The sequence below is a fragment of the Aphelocoma coerulescens genome, chromosome 7 (assembly GCF_041296385.1).
Source record: "Aphelocoma coerulescens isolate FSJ_1873_10779 chromosome 7, UR_Acoe_1.0, whole genome shotgun sequence".
Lineage (NCBI taxonomy): Eukaryota > Metazoa > Chordata > Aves > Passeriformes > Corvidae > Aphelocoma > Aphelocoma coerulescens.
Genome location: NC_091021.1, coordinates 8,516,042 through 8,539,302, shown reverse-complemented (window position 1 = coordinate 8,539,302; position 23,261 = coordinate 8,516,042). Strand labels below are relative to the sequence as shown.

The window sequence follows — 23,261 nt, the reverse complement described above, 5'->3', positions numbered from 1 at the left end:
CCAAAATGGCTAATTGTGTGTGGGCTCATTTAGCAAACAAGTTTCTGTACTTTCACAGACACTTAATGTGCACATCTTAGGGAACTAAAAAAGGATTGTTTATGAGTTGTTGGCAAAATCAAGGCTTCCTATAAACAGCACAGAAACAGGCCTTCAAAGCACAACAGATAATTTCCTACAGTTTTATTTTCCTTCTTTTGATGGGCTTTTTTGATTGGTTACTAGAAAATATCTTCAACATTTTTTTATAGCACGTATGAAAAGAAACTTGCAAAATGCCAAAGCAGCAAAAATGTTTCATTTCTTTATCCAAATTCTTAAGACATTCTGTAGATAAATTCTGTGAGCTCTACTCCTGTGTCTGACTCCACCTTTTTTGGCTTTGGACACCCCAATTCAATTTCCATTTAAGTAAATGTACAATTATTCCTTTGCCCTGCTTTAAAGTTTCAAGAAGAGAGTATCATTATTGGCATAACAATTTCAGTTTAGCTCAAGCTAACACAATCATTCCTACTTTCCTCTATGTCATTGCACTAGTAAACAAGAAGGGATAAAGCTGAATCAACCACTGTCAACTGCAGGATAGAGGATAATATTTGACTTTCTAAACAAGTAAAATACATCTGTAGCTATAAACATGTATTTATTATTCAATCATCCTGTTACAAGATAGTAAACGAGAGTTCCCAGAACTGTTCAGGGGTTTTCAAGTGGTAAGAAAGGAAAATACTGCATCATGCATTTGTTCATTTCTTTTCTGGGAAAGATGACTGACCAAGATGTGAAATACTTGGAAGACTTGCAAGAGGAATTTGACTTCAGGTATAAAACAATACAGAGCTTAGGTAAGAGTTTTTATACTAAATTTTAGATTCTCTAGGAAATGGCTGATTCTGCAGTTAGACTCTGGCATCAGGGGGTTTTGTGTATTACTTAAATAATATATGTAAACATAAAAATTGATCTTTAGTTTATATAAAGTTATAGTCCTGGAACATAATGACTCCTTTGGGGTTAAGAGGGTAAAGGGGATTGTGTTAAGAAAGTATAGTTATTTCGTATGGGTAAGCTGCATAATGGCACGTAAAGTAGTACGTTTCTTAATTTAAAGAATTTGTTTTTCAATTTCCCCACCTTTTACCTTCTTTGGCAGAATGAGGAAGAGACACTTATTTCCCAGAGTTGTGCAAAACTGATTTTTCTAGCCTCTAACTTGGCTTTCTGTTCTTTTTTGACCACAGTGGTGATAACCAGCTGGTAAGCACTCTGAATGCATGTTTGACCAGCCTGTGATGGTTGAGATCGGCACGTGGCAACAGTCCTTGCATGATCTTTTTCAGAAAAGAAACTGGGGTCTGCTTGTGTCTGCTCAGATATCTTTATATTATCTTCCTTTGAACATGCAAAGATACTGGGCTTGAAACATCCGAGTCCTTAAGCACATCAATCCTAAATGTTGAAGGCTGGATATGACCCAGCAATCAGAAGAGTTGCCACAGTTTAATGAGTTGCTAGTCATCAGGCCAATCATAATTACTGACCACACAGATAACTGAAAGCTGCCCCACTTGCAAAATAAAACATGCTGACATGAATGACTTTCAGGGCTTAAAATTTCACTGCTCTGCTCCAGCACAGCCAGCTTACAATGTGTGGGAGCAATTGCTGTGGCTGAGCTGCTGGTGGTTACTTGTCTGCTTCTACTGAAACATCTACCCTAACTCACTAGGAAGGCATCAACCCAGAGCTTAGCAGACACACAGTTGGCACCGATTTCTTTCTTGAATGTAGCATGAAAGATGCAAAAGGTCGGGAAAAGTGAGGGTGGGGAAGAGCTGCATGTGTAAGAGCATGGGTGAGCTTAGGGACTCTTGAAACTAGTGCATGATCTAGAGAAGGACAGAAGTCAGAGAGAGGGGGAAATGCCCAGCGATCAGTGCTCCTGGCTGCTGAAATTCCCCTGGCGATGAACACTTCATCTCTGTTTCAAATGCCTCTCAGCCAGACATTGTAATTCACATCAAGTCCAAAGAGCTTTAGCCTAACTGCTGACACCAGGAGCACATTCGTGTGTACAGATCAATCATTGATCCAAGCCAGATGTACATAATACACAGGAGTATGCACAGGGATAAGAAATTTAGGGAACTCTGGGTATCATCTGTATGTTTTCTGCCTTTTCCTACCCCACATACACATCTACAGACAGGTAACATTACACCTTATGTTAAACTAGTACTAAAGTTAGTCCTTTCAAATGAAATATTCTGTTACATAATCTACTGACGTCCACAGTTTATTTTTCACTAGTTCATGCTGCAGTCTGATCGTGGTTTTTTTCCTCTCCTCCCCTTATAAACAGGCACACGCACCCACACATGTATTTATACTGATTTTTTTTCATCCCCTGCAGAGCAGAATGACAAAAACAGCGCCCTCATTAAACAGGAAATGTTGGCGTTGCAGGCAATGCTCAATACTTTGGACTACAAGAGAAAGGTTAGTGACAATATTTTGTCATTTGTGGTTAATCTGCTTTCTCCCCTTATTCCCACACCAAATACTCAAATGTGTATGTGTGCCTTTTTAAATTCTCATTTCAGAAGAACAGACAAATTACACAGGAATTAAAAATTTACTAAATGTTTGGGTGGGTCTGAGTGATTTTGACTAAAAGCTAAGAAATTGTCAATTAAGTAACAGCTCAATGAAGGATATGGTTCTGCACACCTCAGGAGTGAAGCAATTTGGTAGAGTCGGGGGGGGGAGGGGCAGGTTTATGATTAAATCAAGCAAACAAAAAAACAATGCATTTCATATGATGCAAAACAAAAGCAGAATTTTTTGAACTTGACAGAGCTTGCAAGTGTCAAAATCTTGGAGGTGTTATGCCCACAAAGAATGCAACAATCTTCCCTCCTACCCTCCCAAAAAAAAAAAGTTTTACTGAAGAACAGTTCATAGAGATTTAGGGTTAATGTACAGTGGGTGATTAATCCTGTCACTGAAGCAATAGGAACTAAATATGGTTACTTTCAGAATAATTGAAAAAATTTAATAAGCGCTTCATGATAATTGCTGCATTTTGCAGCTGTTGCCTGAGGTCAGTTTGTAACACCTTTCCTATTTTACAGGAAGTGCTCAGTAAAATAGGGCGTGTGATCCATGAGATCGATATGCTGATGAGCAACATGCTGACTGAGGAGCTGCTGGACTGGAAGAGACGGCAGCAGATCGCCTGCATCGGGGGGCCCCTGCACGGTGGGCTCGATCAGCTCCAGAACTGGTAAACCTGCCTTGACCTCGTGTTTCCACTGAAAACCACAGGAAGTCTGCTACACTTGAAATGATCATTCCTTTAGATCAGCTGCAACAGCAGCAAATTCATCAGCAGCTAAGAAAGTAAATAACTAAAAGGTGTCAACTAAAAGTGATGCGGTGGGCAACAGCCGCTATTCAGAATTAACGCTACGGTGAACTGCTGAGCCTGACTCGTGGCACTCACTCATTTTTGGGTTTGACAGTTCCTCCAGATACATGAGACACTCTCTCCGGAGTTTTGCTTGAGTAAGAATGGTGCTGACTGAGTTTGTCATTGAAGACAGTGGGAGTTGTGTATAGGCAGGGGCTGGGTAGAGGCTTTATGCTTTGACTCACTCCTCCAGACTTGACACTGTGCAGGAATTGAATGGCAGTAGTCTCTGTGGTGGCAACTCTGAAGTGATTGCAAGTAAAAAGAAAATAGCTTTATATTTAAAATATAATGGACTCAGAGAATGTCAACATATCATGATCATTACTCTCCGATCAAAACTCTCATATGGAAAAGGTGAAGTAAATATTAAAAAGTAAAAAGGAAGGAAAATTACAAAAAAAAGTTAGGATTGAAAAAAAAAAGTGTTTTTTTCCTTCTTTTTTTTTTGTGTAGGTTCCTTTTTTTTTTACTGAAGTACTTTTTTTTCCAATGAAGATGCTAAAAATAGCTTAAAAATGTAATTTTATGCACACATACCCTATTGAGCTGTTAGCAAGTGTGTTTGGATTTATTTTTCCTCACTGCTTTTACACTTCTTCAGTCTTGTTAACCTACTCATTTTGTATAAATATTATCATTTTAAAGAGTACATTTTGCAAAACTACTGGGCTGTAGGAAAGAATTAATGCTGGCACAAGAGCCCTGCATGTACAACATCAGGACTGTGTATATATTTCTTCCAAATTGTCACAGACAGTGTTGTGTTGTTATGAAAATATCTGTCTTTGAAGATAAAGCAGGTGATTGGCCCAATGTATTTATAAACTCCTGTAAACAAAAGATGAATGGATGTGAGTTTGGGCAAAGCTGGAAAGCACCATTCAATACAAATTCTGATGTTCCTCAAGCAAGAACTTCAGTAGTTCTTTTGTTCTAAGAAACTGTTTACACAGAAGATTGCAAACTAATTCTTTGTCTTGCTGTAGCTTTACGCTGTTGGCAGAGAGTCTCTTTCAAGTCAGAAGGCAACTAGAAAAGCTGGATGAACTCTTGATCAGGCTGACTTATGATGGGGACCCTATTCCTGTGCAAAGACCTCAGCTGCTGGAAAAAGTCAACTTTCTGCTCTACAACCTCTTCCGGAAGTGCGTGAGCCACTGCCAATGTACAGAACTTTACCTGAACTGGTACAACAGTGAGAACACACTGTTAAGAAGGAAAAAAAAAAAAAAGGAAAAGGAAAAAGTTTGAATATCTGAGGATTTTAAGGTCCAGGTTCCTAATATAAGAAGTATGTACAGCTGTCATCAAAACTCATAGAAACTGAAGGTGCCAGGCAGCTTCTCATGAGTAGCATTTAAGGGTTTGTCATCAAGTTCTGACTCTAACTGCATGCTAGAAATCCCCTTATTTTAGGAGGAGTTATGTACATTCTACTGAGAAGAGTTATGGGGTTTTGTGTTTGTAGGCTTGCTATTTTTTTTAAGGTAAATGTGTCTTGTCTTTCCTCTTACCCACCAAGATACTCTTCCTGATGCCCTCCAACTCATCATTCTATTAATAGATAAAATAATATCATCATTTCTCTTGGTTTTTGTACTGGCTATACTAGATATATACCACAAGTGAGTCTCTGAAAGCAAAGTGTGTTCAATTGTTTGAGATATATATATATATATATGCATGTATATGTATATATATAGATATAAAAAAATAAATTTAAATTATAGTTTAATTATGATAGTTTCATTTCCTTGGAGCCATACTCAGTGTATTTTCATACTCTGTTTCATGGTTCTGATAAAAGTTTAGAAGACCAAGACTTTTATCATCACTGTATGTTAGGACTATAGAATTTGGTGTGATTTTCAATGTGTTCCAAGTATCTGTTCCTTAAGGGGACAATTTAAATGAAAATTAGACCACTGGATCATTTTGAGAACTGAGAGTTGGAATGCAGACCTCCCACTTCAGAATCTGTAGAGAAATAAGTCTTTAAGAGATACTAGCCCCATTCCCCCCTCTCCCCCCTAAAAAAACCCAGCTGTTTGTTCATACACATTCCTAAAAACACATTTGTTTCACACAGCTCCTTCGTGGTTGAAAGGCAGCCCTGCATGCCAACACATCCCCAGAGGCCAATGGTTCTCAAAACTTTAATACAGTTCACTGTTAAATTAAGGTAAGGGAAAAAATCTGATATAAAGTTCTTCATTTTTGTACAGTATTTTATCCTAGGAGAATCTAGAAAGCAAAGCAGACCAACTTGTGTTAAGGATCCTTTCAACTGCAGGGAGATTTTCTGGAATGGGGATATGAAGTCCACAGAATCTGTCATGCAGAACAAGTGGCAGCAAAGAGTAAAACATGAGGAAGAAAGGCACATTGTGGCTAAAGCTGGCACCTTCAGGGTTCTGTATGCATTGAATTCTTGTTCTAATGACTTTACAAACTGAATAAATAATGATCCATATCATACAAGCCAAAATCAGAATACTCAGAGCCACTTCTATACAGAGGAAAGAGAAACTGCTGCATTTTGGGGGTCTCTGGTGAATCAGAGACAAGTTATTTCTCTCCCAGTAGCTCCTTGCCTGACTTTGTGAAAGAACAAAAATTGGAGAGGAACTCTCATTTCATTTCCACCTAGCAGCACTAAGTGCATGGAGGGTTGGGGGTGAGAAAAGGTACATGAAGGAAAGCCCACACACAATCTGTGGTGCAGTCAGAGATCATACAAATCCATCTCCTAATTATTACTACTTTGGTGTCTCTCCAGACGTTCCCTCAAATACATGCTAACTTTTCCACACATTTAGAGGGAGGGTAGGGCACCCACCACCGGTACAGCCCAGCTCCTCTTTCTGAGTATTCAAACCCTGTAAATTGTGTTACAATCCTAGATGCCTAATCTGTTTTCAGATTATAATAATTTCTGATACTTTAATCTGGAGCAACTAGTCTGGTGTTTTCTGGTGAGACATTTATTCTGTTAATATTCACACTCTCATTTTCTGTTTTGAAGGTTGCTAATTAAATTGCCAGAGCTGAACTACCAGATCAGAGTGAAAGCAACTATTGACAAGTAAGAAACTTAAAAGTGAAGATATTCTCTTTTTCTCCCTACAGAGACAGGTTTTTTCAGTGGCTACTCTATCTGATTATAAAACTGCTTTTAAAAGGAAAAGAAAAAAAATTAAAAACCCCTACCAGTTAAAAGATCAGAGTAACACTTCCTTTTTATGTGGACGATTTCTTTTTTTAAAACAAAGCTGCTAAGTCTATTTGATGTTTTCAAACTGGAGGCAAGAAATCCATTTAAGATTTGTCTCAAGACTTAGAAAAAATTCATCAGACTGATACAGCAGCATCACACAAAAACTTGAAATCAAACTGTGTTGCATTTATGGGATAGTTAGGTTTGAAATACCTCCGAGCTCTCACCATGCACCATCCCCAGCCCTCAGTACAGCTACCTCCCTCTTTCTGCTTCTTGTGCTTCTGCAAGCCCCTAAAAAACACCTTGACTGTATGGACATAAATGTTGGCCTACAAGAAAGAAGGAAAACACCTAGTGAGGAGGGAGCAAGAGAGAAGCCAGGGCTGTTTCTCTCAAAAGCCATGTACTGTCTGATAATAAAGAGCAAGATAAAATACACTGCCTATGTATGGCCAGATGCAAAACTCTAAATGGACAGTATGAATTTCAGTTCTTCAGTTTAAAAACTGTAGTTGTGTTGTCAATGCAAACCAACTTTGACCAGGCAAAATCTACCATCTGAGATATTCTTCTCAGTACAAGTCATGGCTTACACATTTATTGATTCACAATCTGTTTCCTCTCCCCCACCCCTCTTCTCTTTCAGGAATGTTTCAACTGTAAGGTAAGACAATAAAAGTACCACATTTATTAAATTTTTCCAATAGAATGGTATTTGAGTACATAAGTGAAATGTCCTCCCCAGTAACCGGAGGTTCGTTCTGTGTGGAACGCACGTGAAAGCCATGAACATGGATGAGTCTGCAAATGGAAGCCTGTCAGTAGAATTTCGACATTTGGTAGGTTTGACTGCTTTTTTACTGTTGTGTACTTCTGGTAGAGAAATAAAAGATTCTTTGGAAGCTGTGGAGGGAGAACTGTATTACTGTCAATGTCACACTCATTTTCTTTCTGCTTATACAGGAAGTTTACTCCTAGAACCTCTTTATGCCATTCCATACCTTATCCATTCCATAAAATAAGACTATATATTTTCACAGAAATGACAAAGCAAACCCTAATTACCACCAGAAAAGGAAAGACTAATCATGCTGAATTAAAAAGCTTCTCAGAAACTGCGTTTGGTTAAAAAAACCCCAAAACACCAAACCAACAACAAAAAAAACCCAAACAGAAAAACCCAACACACAGAACAAACAGACAAAAACCCTAAACCACACCACAATTTTCTAGGGGAAATAGAATTGAATGCTTGAAATCTATCGGAAATTAATGCCTGTGATAACAGCCTTGTGAGAGACTAGAGTACTGCTTCTGTGACTTCTCTGAGAACCCAGTGAGTCCTGCTTTCTGACTAACACTCCCTTGCCTGAGGTATTTTTGGGGCTTAACCACAGATGCAGTGCCTTGGTGTAGTTTTGCAAAAGGAGATTGAGATTAATGGTCTTTAGCGCTTTTTTGTGTTATACACTTGGCAAGCACCCTAATTAATGCTTTGTTACATTCATTTAGTTTCTTAAAAATTCTTTAAAAATATCAAAAGACCCTCACTGAATAGAATTTTTGAGGTGTAGTGTCAAGAGTCTTACGAAGACTTCATTTGTATATTGCAAATAAAATCTTATTATAACTAAAAACATCCTGGTTACAAATTATGTTCTTTATATGTACTTCTGTCTGTAGTCTCTCTGACACATAAATATTGCTTTGCTTTATACAGCAACCCAAAGAAATGAAAACAAGCGCTGGAAGCAAAGGAAATGAGGTTTGTGCATTTATTTTACATGTTGTTTTTGCCTATTCTCACAAGTATTTCATATTTGATTTTATTTAAATCAAAGAGCTGTTAGATTCTGAAATACGTACTAGGTACAGGATCCAATTATTATGTTAGTATAAGTATAATGAGAGCTGTTGGGAACGACTCAGATTGTAATTGCATGCCTTAAATTTGTATATTGAAAAAGTTACAATAGAAGGTGGAGAGTAATGATCCAAATTTGTGCATTCCTCTCAAAGGTTACCTTTTTGGTCATTTATATGTTGGAAAAAAACCCCAAACCAAATAATAATGAAATAATTATTTCCTATAGGAAAGGTCCTTTAAATATATGTTTTACTGGCCAGGTTCACAGCTGAAGTCAGGATGTCATTATTTTTGCATCAAAGGGATTTGCTGCCTCATCCAGGACCAAAAATGTGCTTCATTTACTGACACTCATCCCAGCCTGGTCATAGGTTCCCCTCTCGTGGTGACTCTGTATATGGCACGAAAGCACTAAAACCAACAACTGAGGGTAAAGTTGAATTAGCAAGCTAAAAAAACCCAAAAAACATATATATATATATATATATACACGTGTATATGTATGTGTATGTGTATATGTATATGTATATGTATATGTATATGTATATGTATATGTATATGTGTATGTAAAATAACTCATATCACAGCTCACATAGCTGTAGTTTTATAAGCACAACAGTTATTTGAAGTAGTCTTTAAGTACAAAGTAAAAGGTGTGATCAGCATGAAGAATTTTACCAAAACCTAGAGCAGAAGATACTTGTGCCTGTTTCACCCACATTTCTGAACAGAACAACTCACAACCCGATTAGCAAGACTGAAACTCAAGGCTCACCTGCCAGTTACTTTGCTATTTACAAAATCACTGACATCACAACAAGCAAATGCAAAAATGTAGGTTAAGAAATGCTGGCAGTCTACTTCTGGCAGCATTTTCCTCCCCCTTCCACACATTGTGCCTTTAAAACTATCTAAATCTATCATAGGTCTGTGGAGAATTAGGACAACTGAACTGTGACCTGGCTCACTGCTGATGTTCTCAAACAGAGCCTCTCCTTGGTCAAGTCAGTCTGTGAAAGTGGTTATTAGCAGAACAAGAGTTGGGATTTTCTTTGCTAACAGCAACTATAATACTTTCAAAACTTGGTTTGTTATAGGACATTCAGTATGCTAAAAGTGTAGTTAAACATAATTGGCCTCATTAAAAAAAGTGGAAGTTCTCTATTTTAGATTTGTCCTTTCATGCAGATGTACCTTTTTGCCTAGATGATTTTTCCATGAGAAAAATTTGTTTCAGCAAAATCATAATGAGGGGAAGAAGGGTGGTTTCATCAACCCTTTTCAACTTTGTATCAGTAATACAGGTTGAGCTGGATTGATTCAACCTGTATTAAAACATCTGAGCTCATTTGATGGATGAGTGTTTCATGTAAAAGCCTTCAGGTCTAAGCTGGATTTTCCCTTTGCAAGGCAGATTTATTATTCAGATGCCTAAGGATCTCCTGTGGTCTCAATTCCTCATTTATTCAGTGTCTTTTATTGCAGTGGCTTGTCCATATCCTGGAGGAGGTGCTCCATGGGAAAGATAAGGCCACGAGGTCCTCTGCCAAGAAATAGTTTTATTTTACATTGACTGAAAGCAGAGTATTTCAATACAGGAAAGCATTTTGATTTGCAACTTTTTATTTCTTTTTTTTTAAAGAAAGGTCTGACAAAACAAACGCATGATGGGGAGGGAAAGACCAACAACAAAGAAAACAGGAAAAGGAGAAATATATTTTTATGCTTTGAGTCCTAGGGATGGAAATGTATTTCGAAAGATCTGTTTCCTAAGGGGCAGAGATTTGGATCTTTACAGAGCTATGCTGGTTTGTAATCAACAAATGCTTGTACTACAAACTTCAATCAATGATGACAAACAGATTTTTTTTTTTTTTCCATCCAAGAAAAGCTTGAGGTTTTAATACCAGATTTACTTTGGATTAATGATGTAGGCCTCTACTCCTTCAACTAGTACCATCTCAGTACACAGAGCAAACCTGGATGAAGGCCTAGTTGTCTTTAAAGCTGTGGCTATTTACTTTGTTTCTAGTTTGTTCCTCCTTGAAGTTGAACATGTCTGTTCAAAGTCAAATTGTCAATCAGTAAGGAAACTTTAGGAAAAGGGAAGTTGGAGACAACCTTTATCAGACACACAAAATTATCTGTTAACTTCTTGTGTGCAAAACTGTGTTTAAAAGTACCATTTTAGAAAAAGTTAAAAGTTTGGAAGTACTCTTTTAACAATATTCAGGGTTTTTTTAGATTCATCAGAAAAAATACCAGGCTTCTGGACTAATGTAATGTCAGAGTTGAACAAACAGTTTCCTTCACTTCCTTCTTTTCCTGTTCTGCTTATATATTTGATATGAGTTTTCTTTCCAAGTGTGACCTCAGCAGCTGGATCACTGAAACAGTGTTAAACACCAACTGTGCACTCACAGCTTTATAACCTCCTTACTCCCTCAGGGCCCTCACATGGTGACCGAAGAACTGCACTCCATCAGCTTTGAAACACAGGTCTGCCTGTACGGATTGACCATAAATTTGGAAGTGAGTATTCAAGACAGATTTTCTGGGGCAAGAGTAAAAGGCATTTTCCAGCAGTTCATAGAAGAACAACTGTGTTGGGCCAGACCACAGGTCTCCCTACCCTCGGTGAGGCCCTCAGCAGTAACCACAAGATTTTCAGAACTTCTGGAAAATAAGTCTATGCTTTGGGAAGAAAGAGAGGCTAAAACACCAAAGCACAGCACAGCACTAATACTTTCCTCAGCAGCATTTACACACTGCATTCATTCTCTCTACCAGACCAGCTCTTTGCCTGTGGTGATGATTTCCAACGTCAGCCAACTGCCCAATGCCTGGGCCTCTATTATTTGGTACAATCTGTCAACCAACGATCCTCAGGTAGGTCCTCAGTATATAAATACCAACTTCCTGCATCTTCACATTTGTGTTATTTGGTTACTAAATACATTAAGTATAAGAAAGATGTATTTCGCTCTTGAACTGGCCTTACTTTTTTTCACAATACACTGTTATCAACATCACACTTTAATGCTGTCCTCTTTATCTTTCTTTCCCTGCCCAGATATAAAACCACATGCACACTTAGCTTTCCTTTTTGTAGCCTAAAGTAGTTCTTAAACTAAGGAAAGGTGACAGCCCTTCTCCACAACTTCTCTAACTTCTGTAGTTTGAATTTATCTTTCTTGGGTGTGGCTGACTAAAACTAGAGCTGTTAGAAGATAATTTTACCAGTACAGCTCCAAACCATGAAAGTAGGCATATAGGTGAGTCTCTAATGTACTTAAGTGCTGCTTTCCACCACGGATTTTATAGGAACTTGTGCTTTCTGTGGAGAAGATTATAAATGTTAAGTAGCAGCTTCTAGTAGCTCTAACCCTGAGCAAAGGCAGAATCATTCTTTCTAAGGCTCCAGCTGTCTCAGCACATATTTTAGATTCAGTCACCGTTACTGTATTTGCAGATTGTGGAACAGTGCTGTCAATGGCTCTCGGGCTTTCAGCTGGGCATTAGTGCAGTCACATGGATGCTTGGAGGAGGGAAAGGGTCAGACACTCCACCATGGTGGCAGGCCAGCAGACCAGCAGGCTGGACTGCATTATCACTCTGTGACACTCCAGAGAGTTTTTGCACAGTGTACATTCCAAAAAAAACAAATGAAAAAACTAAGATAAGCCAAATGATTCAACAGCACATCACCATATCAGTATGTAATGGTTTAAGGTTTCCATGTGCTAAACATTAACATATAGTGATAATATCTAGATTTTTCAGGCAGGATTTAAGCATATTTTCATTGTCTTTACACAGGACACTACTAGAAGCATAGCAAGGTATTTTAGCATCCGAGATGCACACAGAGACTTAAGCTCTCTCTAGGAGTGTCACCCTACAACTCTTCTCAGGCACCCCACTGGACCTTCCTGGGTGCCTGCAGGTGTGAGGGCCCACAGATGTTTGCCCCAATGCTTCCCCACACACAGAGCTGACTTTCAACACTTCCAGATTCTGCTTAAGTACTTGGAGCCTCCTGTTACAGCCTGATACATATTTCATGGCTGCTGTCTAAACAAAGCATTCATTCTGTTGCAGAATTTGTCTTTCTTCAACAACCCCCCTGCTGCCACTTTAAGCCAGCTCTTAGAAGTACTGAGCTGGCAATTTTCATCATACGTAGGTCGTGGACTCAATTCTGAACAGCTCAACATGCTGGCAGAGAAACTTACGGGTAAGTGTGTAGAAATACACAGACTTTATTTGCTTTGGGGTTTATATTTGATGGCTACAGGTAAGGGCTTTAGCACCTGTTGTGGTTTAGCACCAGCTGGCAACTAAGCCTCACAAAGCCACTCACTCACTCCCCCAGAGTGAGATGGGGAGAGAATTGGAAGGGTAAAAGTAGGAAAACTCGTGGTCAAGATAAAGACAGTTTAACAGGTAAAGCAAAAGCCACATATGCACACAAAGGCAAACAAGGAATTCATTCACTACTTCCCATCTGCAGGCAAGTGTTCAGCCTGGAAATCAGGGCTGGATCCATCATGCGTAAGAGTTACTTGGGAAGACACATGCAATCATCCCAAACATCCCCTCCTTCCTCCTCCTTCCCCCTAGTTTGAGCATGTCATGATATGGTGCAGAATATTCTTTTGGTCAGTTAGGATCAGCTGTCCCAGCTATGTCCTCTCCCAACTTCTCAGCACTCACAGCCCCTTTGCTCATGGGGTGGGGTGAGAGGCAGAAAAGACCTTGACAGTGTGTAAGCCCTGCTAGGCAAGAACTAAAACATCCCTGTATTAGCAACACTGTTTCCAGCACAAGTCCAAAACACACCGGCTACTGTGAAGAAAATGAACTCTACCCCAGCCAAAACCAGCACGTCATGACCTCCACTTCCAGGGCTGATGTCAAAAATGTCACAATAACATTTTTTTTCTTTAAAGAAAAGCAGGCATCAGCTTATTCTTATCACAAAGTAATTCAACTTTCAAACTTCCAGGCTGCTCAACTGAAGGAAGAGGGCATCAAAGTCACACTGAACTGTGATGTTATTTTTCTTCCTTAGCAATTATCTCTTACATCTGAAATCAAAAGGAAGCATTTTTGCTTGCTTATGAGGTTTGGTTTGGGGTTTGTTTCATTTTAAGTACCTGTCCCTGTGTGTCTGTTCACTTCTGGGACCTCACCAGAGATGCTTCACTGGTGTCAGCAGAGCAAAGAGGCCCTGTAACCTCAGTGAGATGAACTGTTGACTAGTCTGAGACCCAAGTGTGCCCCAGAAGGGAGAGGCCTTGGGGAAAGCTGAGAAGTAACATTTAGGCTAAAAACTGAAACTGGGCATGTAGAGTTGCAGTCACCAAGTCACGGGCTACTTTAGGCAAGTATTCCCAAAACTACAATTATCACCTGCTTCATAAAAATACAGAAAAACAGATCTACAGTCCCTTAGCATGCCCCTATCCCTCCCTCCCCAAGTCGGTATGTACTGTACTTCTCCTCTCACCCACCTATACAGATATCAAGCTATATCTATTTCATAACTTCAGAATAATACATGCACCATTTGGGCTTTTTTTTTTCTTTCAGGGCAACAAGTCAGTTACAATGATTATCAACTATCCTGGGCAAAGTTCTGCAAGGTACTGTTCCAAAAGTAAAACTAGACTCTTATGTCTCATAACACCCACAGCCATGCCTATCTCTGTTTCCCTGATGCTACTGATAAGATTCTCATTTGACATATGTGGGACTTACAGCTCAGCACAATCACATCCCTTGTAAAAATTTAACTAGGAAAATAACACTTCCAGAAGAGTAAAGCTTGGGATTAGGGATCTAGTTAGATATATTGCTACAGAAATCAGAAATTGATATTTTAGTGTGCCTAACACATTTCTGTAAATGATCAATTGAAAGTCTTATCAAAGCCTGTAATATATTTTCCGTAAAGCATAGGTGCTATTTTTTGTATGCTCAGTTTTGACCTAAATTATTCCAAGACAGTCAATATATGCAATAACTTTGATGAGGAACAGAGAATGTATTGATAAAGAAGGGTAAGCTTGTTTAATTCTCATTAACTACATTATTTAACAAGAACAGAACCTTGGAAGGAAGTTCAACTTTCTCATCTTCATTTCATTCAAATGTGATTTTCTAACTAGGAAGAAACAACAGATGTGATTTTTTTTTTCCTTGAAAAATGAGGTGCTTCCAATGCATATCTTAAAAATCAGTTGGTTTTATGTCAGGTTGAAAGAGAAATGTTACTCAAAACCACAGCTCAAGTTGTCATTCTCACTTGAGCAAAGTAGCTTATTCTTAGGAAACTGAGAAGAAACTATGTCATGTGAACGTTGGGTAACATCACTCTCATGATTCTCTTCTTGTGTGTGTTGGTTTTGTTTGTGTTTTGTGGTTGTTTTTAACCGTTAGGAGCATTTGCCTGGGAAGTCTTTTACCTTTTGGGTTTGGCTTGAAGCAATCCTGGACTTGATTAAAAAACACATTCTTCCTCTTTGGATTGATGGGTGAGCAAGAAGGGAACTGCTGTATATTGGTCTCTCTCCACTTTTTCTCTGTCCTTCACTAATCTCAGTTTTAGCTATGCAGAGGAGTATTTGCAAAGAGTTTAATACTTCTCCCTTCTCCCATTTACAGCTTTTGGAAATTTTTGTCAAAGGGGAACAACATTGAATCCCTTAGAAATGCAGGTTTAGATCTGTTCTTCAGTTCTGTCTATGCAGTTAAGTACTGGGATAAATTTCACCAGGTTTCATAGTACTTTGAGCTCAATGCCATACTCCACATGTAAATCACACAAAGCTTAGGTGACAGTCTCTAGGCCTTATAAAGCTTTGTAACCACATTTTGAAAACCTGTATAAAGTCTGGCCAGATCAAGGCCAGGCTGAATAGAGCTCTGGGCAATCCAGTCTGGTGAAAGATGTCCCTGTCCACAGCAGGGGGTTTGGAACCAGGTGAACTTTAAGATCCCTTCCAACCCAGGCTCTTCTATGATTCTACACATTGCCCAGATGGAAGTCTGTATTTTTTTCCAAAAGTAAACCCATGATTTCCTGTTATACCTCAGGTACATAATGGGATTTGTAAGCAAAGAAAAGGAGCGAATTCTGCTGAAAGACAAGACACCAGGAACATTTTTATTAAGGTTTAGTGAGAGCAATCTGGGTGGAATTACCTTTACTTGGGTGGATCAGCTAGAAAATGGTAAGTATAATTTAAAGGAAAAAAAACCAAAAAAACCAACCAAACAAAAATCAACCCAAACTCTGCAATATACCTGCAATACTGGAGTCACGTTTTGTTTGGTTTGAAAGTAAAATTCACATATGACATAGTATCGTTTTGGACAAGATACAAGTATCACAATTTCTCAAACACAAACCAAAACTCTGACATTCCACCTCTGAGTTCTTTATATTAACAAAGCTCTCTATGAGGTGTATCTGCTTACTGCAGACCTTAGATTTGTTTCCAAATATGCCAAAATTATATATTGAAAGATACTAACGTAGGTAAGAACAGGTAAAGCCTATGCAAGTGTAAACCTCAAAAGAAAGGCTAAAGTGTGTTCCAGCTGCAGATGCTGATCTACAGGTGATGGTGCCTTTGTGTTTTTGCAGGAGATGTAACATTTCACTCAGTGGAACCCTATAACAAAGGTCGCCTATCTGCCCTGCCTTTTGCCGACATACTGCGCGATTACAAAGTTATTATGGCAGACAACGTCCCTGAAAACCCTCTGAAGTACCTGTATCCAGATATCCCCAAAGATAAGGCCTTTGGCAAACACTACAGCTGTCAGCCAAATGAAGGTGTGGCTCCGCTTCTCTATTTACCCTTTCTGCACAGCAGCTGCAAAGTCAAGAGGCAATTTTAAGAATGTAGAGAGAGGAGGGAGAGAACAGATTAAGATGCCTCCTTTAATAGTCATCTTCAAGAGAACTGTTTTAACATGTGTCTATCATTTAGACAGCTTCATTTTGCAAATACATCCCTAGTCTTAGAGGTTGCAGTAGAGGTGATGAAAATATTTCTAAAAAGTTAAGAAATGGATTTTTTTTTTCCTGACTGATGCATCACAAAATTCAGTGCTGGGGTGTTCAAAGGAGAGGAAACTGAAAAGTCATCCTGCTTATCAGCTTCATAGTTGTGTTATACTGTAGAATGCTGTTTCTTTAATTTCAAGAAAACTCAGTATTTCCCGAACAGCTTGGAAGCCCTACTTTGTTTCATTTCATCCAATGGAACCTCATTAAAAAAGGTAATTTATCTGCACCACCTTTTCCCAATACACTGCACAATTACAAAGTTATTATGGCAGACAATGTCCCTAAAAACCCCTGGCAACTGCACTGGAAAATGCAAAAGGGATGGTTCCAAATATGTTCAGGCCCACGTTCTTTTTTGTCCAAGTTACATTTTTAGATCAAATTCATTCTCGCTTAAAGAAAGCCCTCAAACCCTTAATTTTTTAATTGAAAAAACGCATTCTTCTAGAATTTCAGTATCAAGGGTTACAATTCCATTTGAACTCAAATTCCTACACAACTCAAAAATATTTGGAGTCTACAGGTTTTTTTCTCCCTCTTCATTTTAACTCAGTGGACTTTGCCTAATGCTCCAATCCTCTAAAATCTTACATATATGCTTAATTTCATGCAAAAGACATTGCTGAAGCTGTATCTGTAGAGACAGAGCTCCAAGCATTTGCAGAACTGAAATGTGGAGGCTCAGAGTACCAAACTTAAAGATCTGTGTATTTGCTTTGAAGGCCTAACGAAATCTCTTTCATCAGTTGTGGTATTATATTGTGATTCATATCAAGAGAGCACAGACAATTCTATGACTAAGACCTGAACTCAAGGACTAATCTCCTGAATTCTCCTCACTTTTATGGCTATTTATTTATGCAGGGATGTTTCAATTTATTATTGTCTGCAGCACTTCAAGCAAGTAATCAATTTCAAATAGATAATAAAATGACTCAACAATATTTATTTACTATTTATTCTAGTCTCAAAGCCCTCAGATGGAGGAGGCAAAGGTTATGTTCCTTCTGTATTTATCCCAGTCTCCAAAATGTAAGTATCCTCACAGGTGTGTCACACTTCAACTGTTATTTTTTATTTAATTTACATCCCATTTCAGAGTTTCCCCTGCTTCCCTTCCCCAAACTATTTGAAAATAGTTTGGCATAGAAACACAAGGCCAAGGACTGCTAAACACAAGAAAGGGAAATAAAAAACTTTTCCTGCATGGTGCTTTTCCCATTCATGTGGCAAAACATTTGTAAAAACTGAATGCAGATATCATGGTACTCTGATCTATTTATCTTTCACTGTCTCCTTTTTCTCTCCAGCAGCTGGTATTAAGGCCAAGGAAAAAGAGGATAAACATGATTCTATCTCCTACATTTTTAAGTGTATACCAGGTTGTTGGCATGTGCTTGCAGGGCCACCAGCAAGCCTGAGTACAGGGTTAACAAACTTAAAAAACATTCACCATACTCCACTGATATGCATAAAGTTAGAGGGATTTAAGTTTTTTCTAAGATTATTTTTGTATATTTTTTGCTTGTTTTTTCTTTTTAGCTTAAATGATTCTACAGAACCACATTCTCCATCAGATCTTCTTCCAATGTCTCCAAGCGTTTATGCTGTTCTGAGAGAACACCTGAGTCCCACAGCCATTGAAACTGCTGTAAGTTGTAAACTTTCCCATTCGTAAGTAAATATTAAGCAAACAGGATGTGTCTAGCACAGATGCTGGTTAACAAAATGCTGCTTGCACAATTGTGAAGGAATCACAGCTCTTTCTTCAACTGCTGCACTACATTCTGAAACAATGGTGCAGATATTTCCTATTCTAAATGGTGCAGGATACTGCAAGCATCTTGAAAGCACTGGAATTACCTGACATGCTGGCCAATGAACCATGAATGTCAGAACACAAAGATCCCAGAGTTCTTGCACAAACGAAGGCTTTACACTGACAAATACATGTAATTTATACTAACTCTCTAGACAGCACAAAGGCCTGGACTTGCTCAGGGGAGCTGCCCAAGGAACACAGTAAATTCCCATTCAGCAAACTTGCACAACTTTTTAATGCTGCAAGTTTTTACATGGGGTTTCAAAGTGCAAAATTAAAAGTCAACTAAAACACTTTCAGCAAAGTAATATTAAATTAGTATATAGAAAGATTAGGAAAATACTCTATGAACATTGTATTAAAAAAAAAAATTCCTCCTTTCCTGATTGACTAGAAAATGTGTTCAGAATCCTCATGGCTCAGAGTCTTTAGAGTAATGAGCCGGGTGGGGATTCGTCCAGCAGGCTTTTCTTAGGAAACACAGCAGTGGTTTGGCTCTAGCAGCTTTAGAAGAAAATCTCCTTAACTTTCTGCATATTCAATGATTTATGATCTTAAAATGGTTATGTATTTAAAAGCCTGCCAACTCCCCTTCAAATGCCTCTCTGTAAACACTTTTCCTTACCCACAAACAGAACAAAACGAAACCAGAATCCTTCCTGACTGTCAATGATTGGAAGTACAGTTAGACTTCACATATAAATAGATGAGTTCTTTAATACATCAAGCTGAAGAACTGCTCAAGAGCAAAATACCTTTTTTTATTCTTCACTTTTTTCTCCAATAGCACTCGTGACAAACTAAGTTCTTTAGCTGAAAATGAAATAACCAGCTTGAACTAAAATTCTGCATTAAAACCTACTCCACCCAATCCAAGACATGTCACCTTTCATTTCTATTGTGGTGTATAACATGTGGAAATGGTTCTGACCTCCTCAGCTGCCCTTCTGAACTATGCACGCATTTGCTTTCCTGAAGTTTTGGCAGAGTAAATAATAGTTGGATTCACTTTCGTTTAACATCAGGCTCCAAACATTTTTGGTTTCTTCTTGCAGGCACAGTAAATCTCAAACCATCTCTATTCAGAGCTTCAGAATAAGCTGTTGCCATGGCCATTGTTTAGGGTCATAACCTCACAAAAAGAGTGTGCCTGGTGGCAAACTGCAAAAGTTAAATACAGTCATGTGGGTTTTAAAGGTATCAAGACAAGTGGTTCAGTGCTGCTAGATGCTGATACTTCTATAGGCTCTTACCAGGAAGGTTTTCAAGCTCTGCTAAAAATTTCATGAGAAAAAGAGTTCTAGAAGATTTTAAAAGAATTCCTTCCTTGCTTTTTCCATTCCATTTACCTTCCTAAACGGAAATGAGGAAAATATGGAGGCTTTTTATTTATCACCCCAAATTCACATAACAATCTACCCCGCTGAAGAGCTGGCTAAGTACAGCAAGCACACAATCTGCACTATTAAAGCAATACTTTTTCTCCTTGAAATGCCAATAAAAAAGCACCATGTGAGATACAGAAAACAAGAGTGAAATCTGCAGCAGGACAAAATATCCTGCAACTCAGTAACTCAGTCTTAGCATACTTTCTGCAGCCTTGCTGAATTCCCTTCTATCCCCCCCCATCCAGCTTCCCTTGCCCATCAAAAAAACCAAGACTCCAGGAAGAACCCTGCAATACATATCCACAGGCCACAAGAACAACAAAAGTTCATATAAAAAGAAATACTATGCTTATTCCAATTGCAACTGTTTCCCACACAGTGTTTTCTAAAGAGTATTCCTCTATTCTATATATAACTAGAAACACGATTCTCAGATCCTTATCGATTTGTATTACATTGTCAAAGTGAGGCTATAGTTACCTTGAGTCAGAGAAGGTTTCATCTGCAGTTACTTTTGAAGGAACAGCTGTGAGTACCACGAGACTAATCTTTTCCTTCTTTTCTTCTAGCTGAGTTCTCCTTACTCCACTGACTGAAGTTCACATACTGGAAAAATTAGTAATCATGTGAACACTGGATGGGTTAAAGAAGTCATAATTTTTTTTCCCTGTCACCTCTGAAAACCAGCTTTTCCTGGAAATCATTATGTTATTCTTAGGCATCTTTCTGTTATCAATAACACACAAACAAGGAATTTTCTCCCTAGGAATTCAAATAGCCTTCTGCAAGTCAGATTTGCTGTTGTCACAGATAAAGTACTAAATCCTTTCTGGCTTGGAAATCATTTGACTTCAGTGGGGTGCCAGCAGAGATAAGTTTTACTTGCTAATTTAACTAATTTCCATAGAATTGCTGTAAATATGAGAGCATAAGAATAAAACATTTTGCTTCTGAAAACAGTGTAAAAAGATACCTAAAGACATTAATGTGTTTGGAGAAATTAGGATTTATTATGTTAAATACTTTCTGCTTAATCATAATCTTGTGCACCACTGATTTAGATACTGTTTCAAAGCAAAGATTCTCATTCCCCTGACTTTCAATGTTCCAGAGGTGTCTGGGGTTTGCTTTTCTCCAAAGATGAATTGCCTTCAGCAGAGATTTTTATCTGATGCCACATCAGAAGTTGTGGAAGTCGGGTAGTCAAGGCTGGGGAGAAAGGGAGTTCCACAAAGAAAGCAGACACAAAACTTGTGGTGTTAAAAAGGCTGTCTCCATTTCACCACTGGAAGAGAGAGTTAGTAAAACTTCCCCCTCTCACAAAATAGTTGCAGAAGTAAATCTATTTGGGCAGAAAATACTGTCAGAAAGTCTACACATAAAAAATCCTGACCTGACACAGTTTGGATACTAACTGGTCAGCGCCAACAGGGAGGCAGTTTTAAAGAACAGTTACTGAAGAACTGCAGCATTTGCTGACCACCTGGCAATTTGTGCTGCATGACAGGATATTATGTGCCTGTCACAGGCTCATTTAATAAGCAGGACAACTAGTTTTTGTAAAAATGGTAAATTTTTTAATACTCTTTTTTTCTTTCAGGCATATTTACAGCTGAGTTTGGGTTGTTTGGTTTTGTTGTTATGGTTTTATGAATAATAAACAGACAACTACAAGGCCACTGTATTTCACAAATGAGGGCTCAATCAAGACCTAAGTCTTGCCCACAGAATACTTGGTTAATGCATGCAAAGTTCTTAAAATACAAGCTCTTGAATGTTTGCACCTTACTGCTTTCTCAGGCAGGTATAAATGAGACATCTGCGATGAAAACATAACCTCCTTGAATCAGTAAGACATGGATTGGACTTCCAATTCTTCTTTCAACCATGCTACTTACCTTAGTTGAAAGCGAGTGAGCAGAAGCAAAGTAATGGGATATTTCTGTGATACAAAGAAGTAGCTTTCAAAGAAACAACACATCTCTGTTCATTAGCCTGAGTGACTTAAAGCGAGTTGCACGTACGTTCAGAAAGCATTGTGTATAAAGTAAAAAACAAGAGCAATTCTGTATATAGCATGGTAATATCTGTAATTTATATAACCAGCATGAATAAAATCAGATTTTGGCTTCAATTTGCATACCCAGGCCTCTGTGGATTTTTTTCAAGGCACAACAAAAATAGTCTTGCTGCCTTTTTGTTGACCTTAAACTGAGCTACAAGCAGTAACATAGACTTCTAAAGCAGCAAACATTCCCCTCACATCAGCTCTTGCATGTCTTTCCATTCTAACCTCTTCTCACAATCTTAATACAAACAAAACAGGGGATGGCCTATATTTTTGACCATCTAAAGTTCATGAGAAGTATGGCAAGAAAAGATCAGATATGGCATGAGAAACAGTCTCCTCTCTCCTTCTTCCCTGCTCCCCATGCAAGGCAACCCTTCGACTCTCAAGTATTAACTTCAGCCCAATAAAACTGGTGTTCCTGAACAGCATCGTGGATCAGGTTTTGGCAGGACAGTTTCTGCTATTGCTTCAGAACAGATTTTTGCAGAGGGTAGGCTTAACATTTCGTTGAAAAGCACATGACTTGAAATAATTTCACTGCTTTAAAGGAACACTGGAATAATTTCCTGTAGGATGAATATATACAGCCCAAGCCTCCTTCCATTAAAAAAGTGAGAATTTTGTTCTTATGCCACTATGAGTACGAAGGTGGTTCTCTAGTAAAATAGTGAAGGGGGGGGGGGGGGGGGGAACACAAAAAAGGGGTGCCCAGATACTACCAGAGAAAACAAAATGTCTGCTTTTAAGTACTTCTACTGTGTTTGTGCTTTTGCTGTGTTTTGCAACAGCAAAGTAAAAAAATGTGATTGTCTTGTGCTGTCTTGGTGCATCACTGTTATGGTCCTAATTAAAAAACATAAAAACGGTCAGTTACCTTCTTCCATAGTTTTTTCTATAGCCATGTTTATATATCCACTACTCCCTAGTATTTCATGCCACGAAGTTCACCAAACGGACCTCTTATTTCTTTCTTTTATGGAGTACGACCTGCCTCTTTCATCTGAGGAGGGAGGGTGCACAAAGTACCCTGGAGACCCGCAGCAAAGCCTGGACTTAATAGGCCGGTCTCTGTTGGCTTCAAACGCCAGACAAAACCCAACCACACCACGTTGGTCCAAGAGACGGCCACAGCGTCCCTGCGAGCAAGGCTTACAAGAAAGGGGAAGGGAAGGGAACTAAGGCTCAGCCGCCTACATTTTAGCGGCGCCTGGGCTAGCAAAGGGGCTGGAGTGCCCGAGCCAAGAGCCGCAGCTCTGCGCGCAGCCCCCCCGCCCTCAGCGCACCGCGCCGCTTTCGCTTTCGCCGGCCCGCTGCTTTTCCCAGAAGTCACGT

General features: G+C 38.8%; 1 protein-coding gene across 3 annotated transcripts in view; it reads left to right on the top strand.

The window, feature by feature from the left end:
* Positions 1–21,992, top strand: part of STAT4 (signal transducer and activator of transcription 4) — a 41,576-nt gene extending 19,584 nt beyond the window's left edge. For 2 of the 3 annotated variants that reach the window (XM_069022000.1, XM_069021998.1), the window contains exons 6-24: positions 770–848; positions 2,417–2,502; positions 3,138–3,289; positions 4,465–4,623; positions 5,568–5,660; positions 6,504–6,563; positions 7,345–7,362; positions 7,444–7,537; positions 8,419–8,463; positions 11,014–11,097; positions 11,356–11,454; positions 12,667–12,802; positions 14,161–14,213; positions 15,010–15,104; positions 15,667–15,803; positions 16,220–16,411; positions 17,614–17,680; positions 18,191–18,299; positions 21,659–21,992. In XM_069022000.1, coding sequence (XP_068878101.1) covers positions 770–848; positions 2,417–2,502; positions 3,138–3,289; positions 4,465–4,623; positions 5,568–5,660; positions 6,504–6,563; positions 7,345–7,362; positions 7,444–7,537; positions 8,419–8,463; positions 11,014–11,097; positions 11,356–11,454; positions 12,667–12,802; positions 14,161–14,213; positions 15,010–15,104; positions 15,667–15,803; positions 16,220–16,411; positions 17,614–17,680; positions 18,191–18,299; positions 21,659–21,694 — 1,794 coding nt within the window. In that variant the 3' untranslated portion in view covers positions 21,695–21,992. Of the gene's footprint in view, positions 1–769; positions 849–2,416; positions 2,503–3,137; positions 3,290–4,464; positions 4,624–5,567; positions 5,661–6,503; positions 6,564–7,344; positions 7,363–7,443; positions 7,538–8,418; positions 8,464–11,013; positions 11,098–11,355; positions 11,455–12,666; positions 12,803–14,160; positions 14,214–15,009; positions 15,105–15,666; positions 15,804–16,219; positions 16,412–17,613; positions 17,681–18,190; positions 18,300–20,427 lie in introns of all 3 variants that reach the window. The other variant, XM_069022001.1, reaches the window with a different exon arrangement.
* Positions 21,993–23,261: the final 1,269 nt, after the last annotated feature.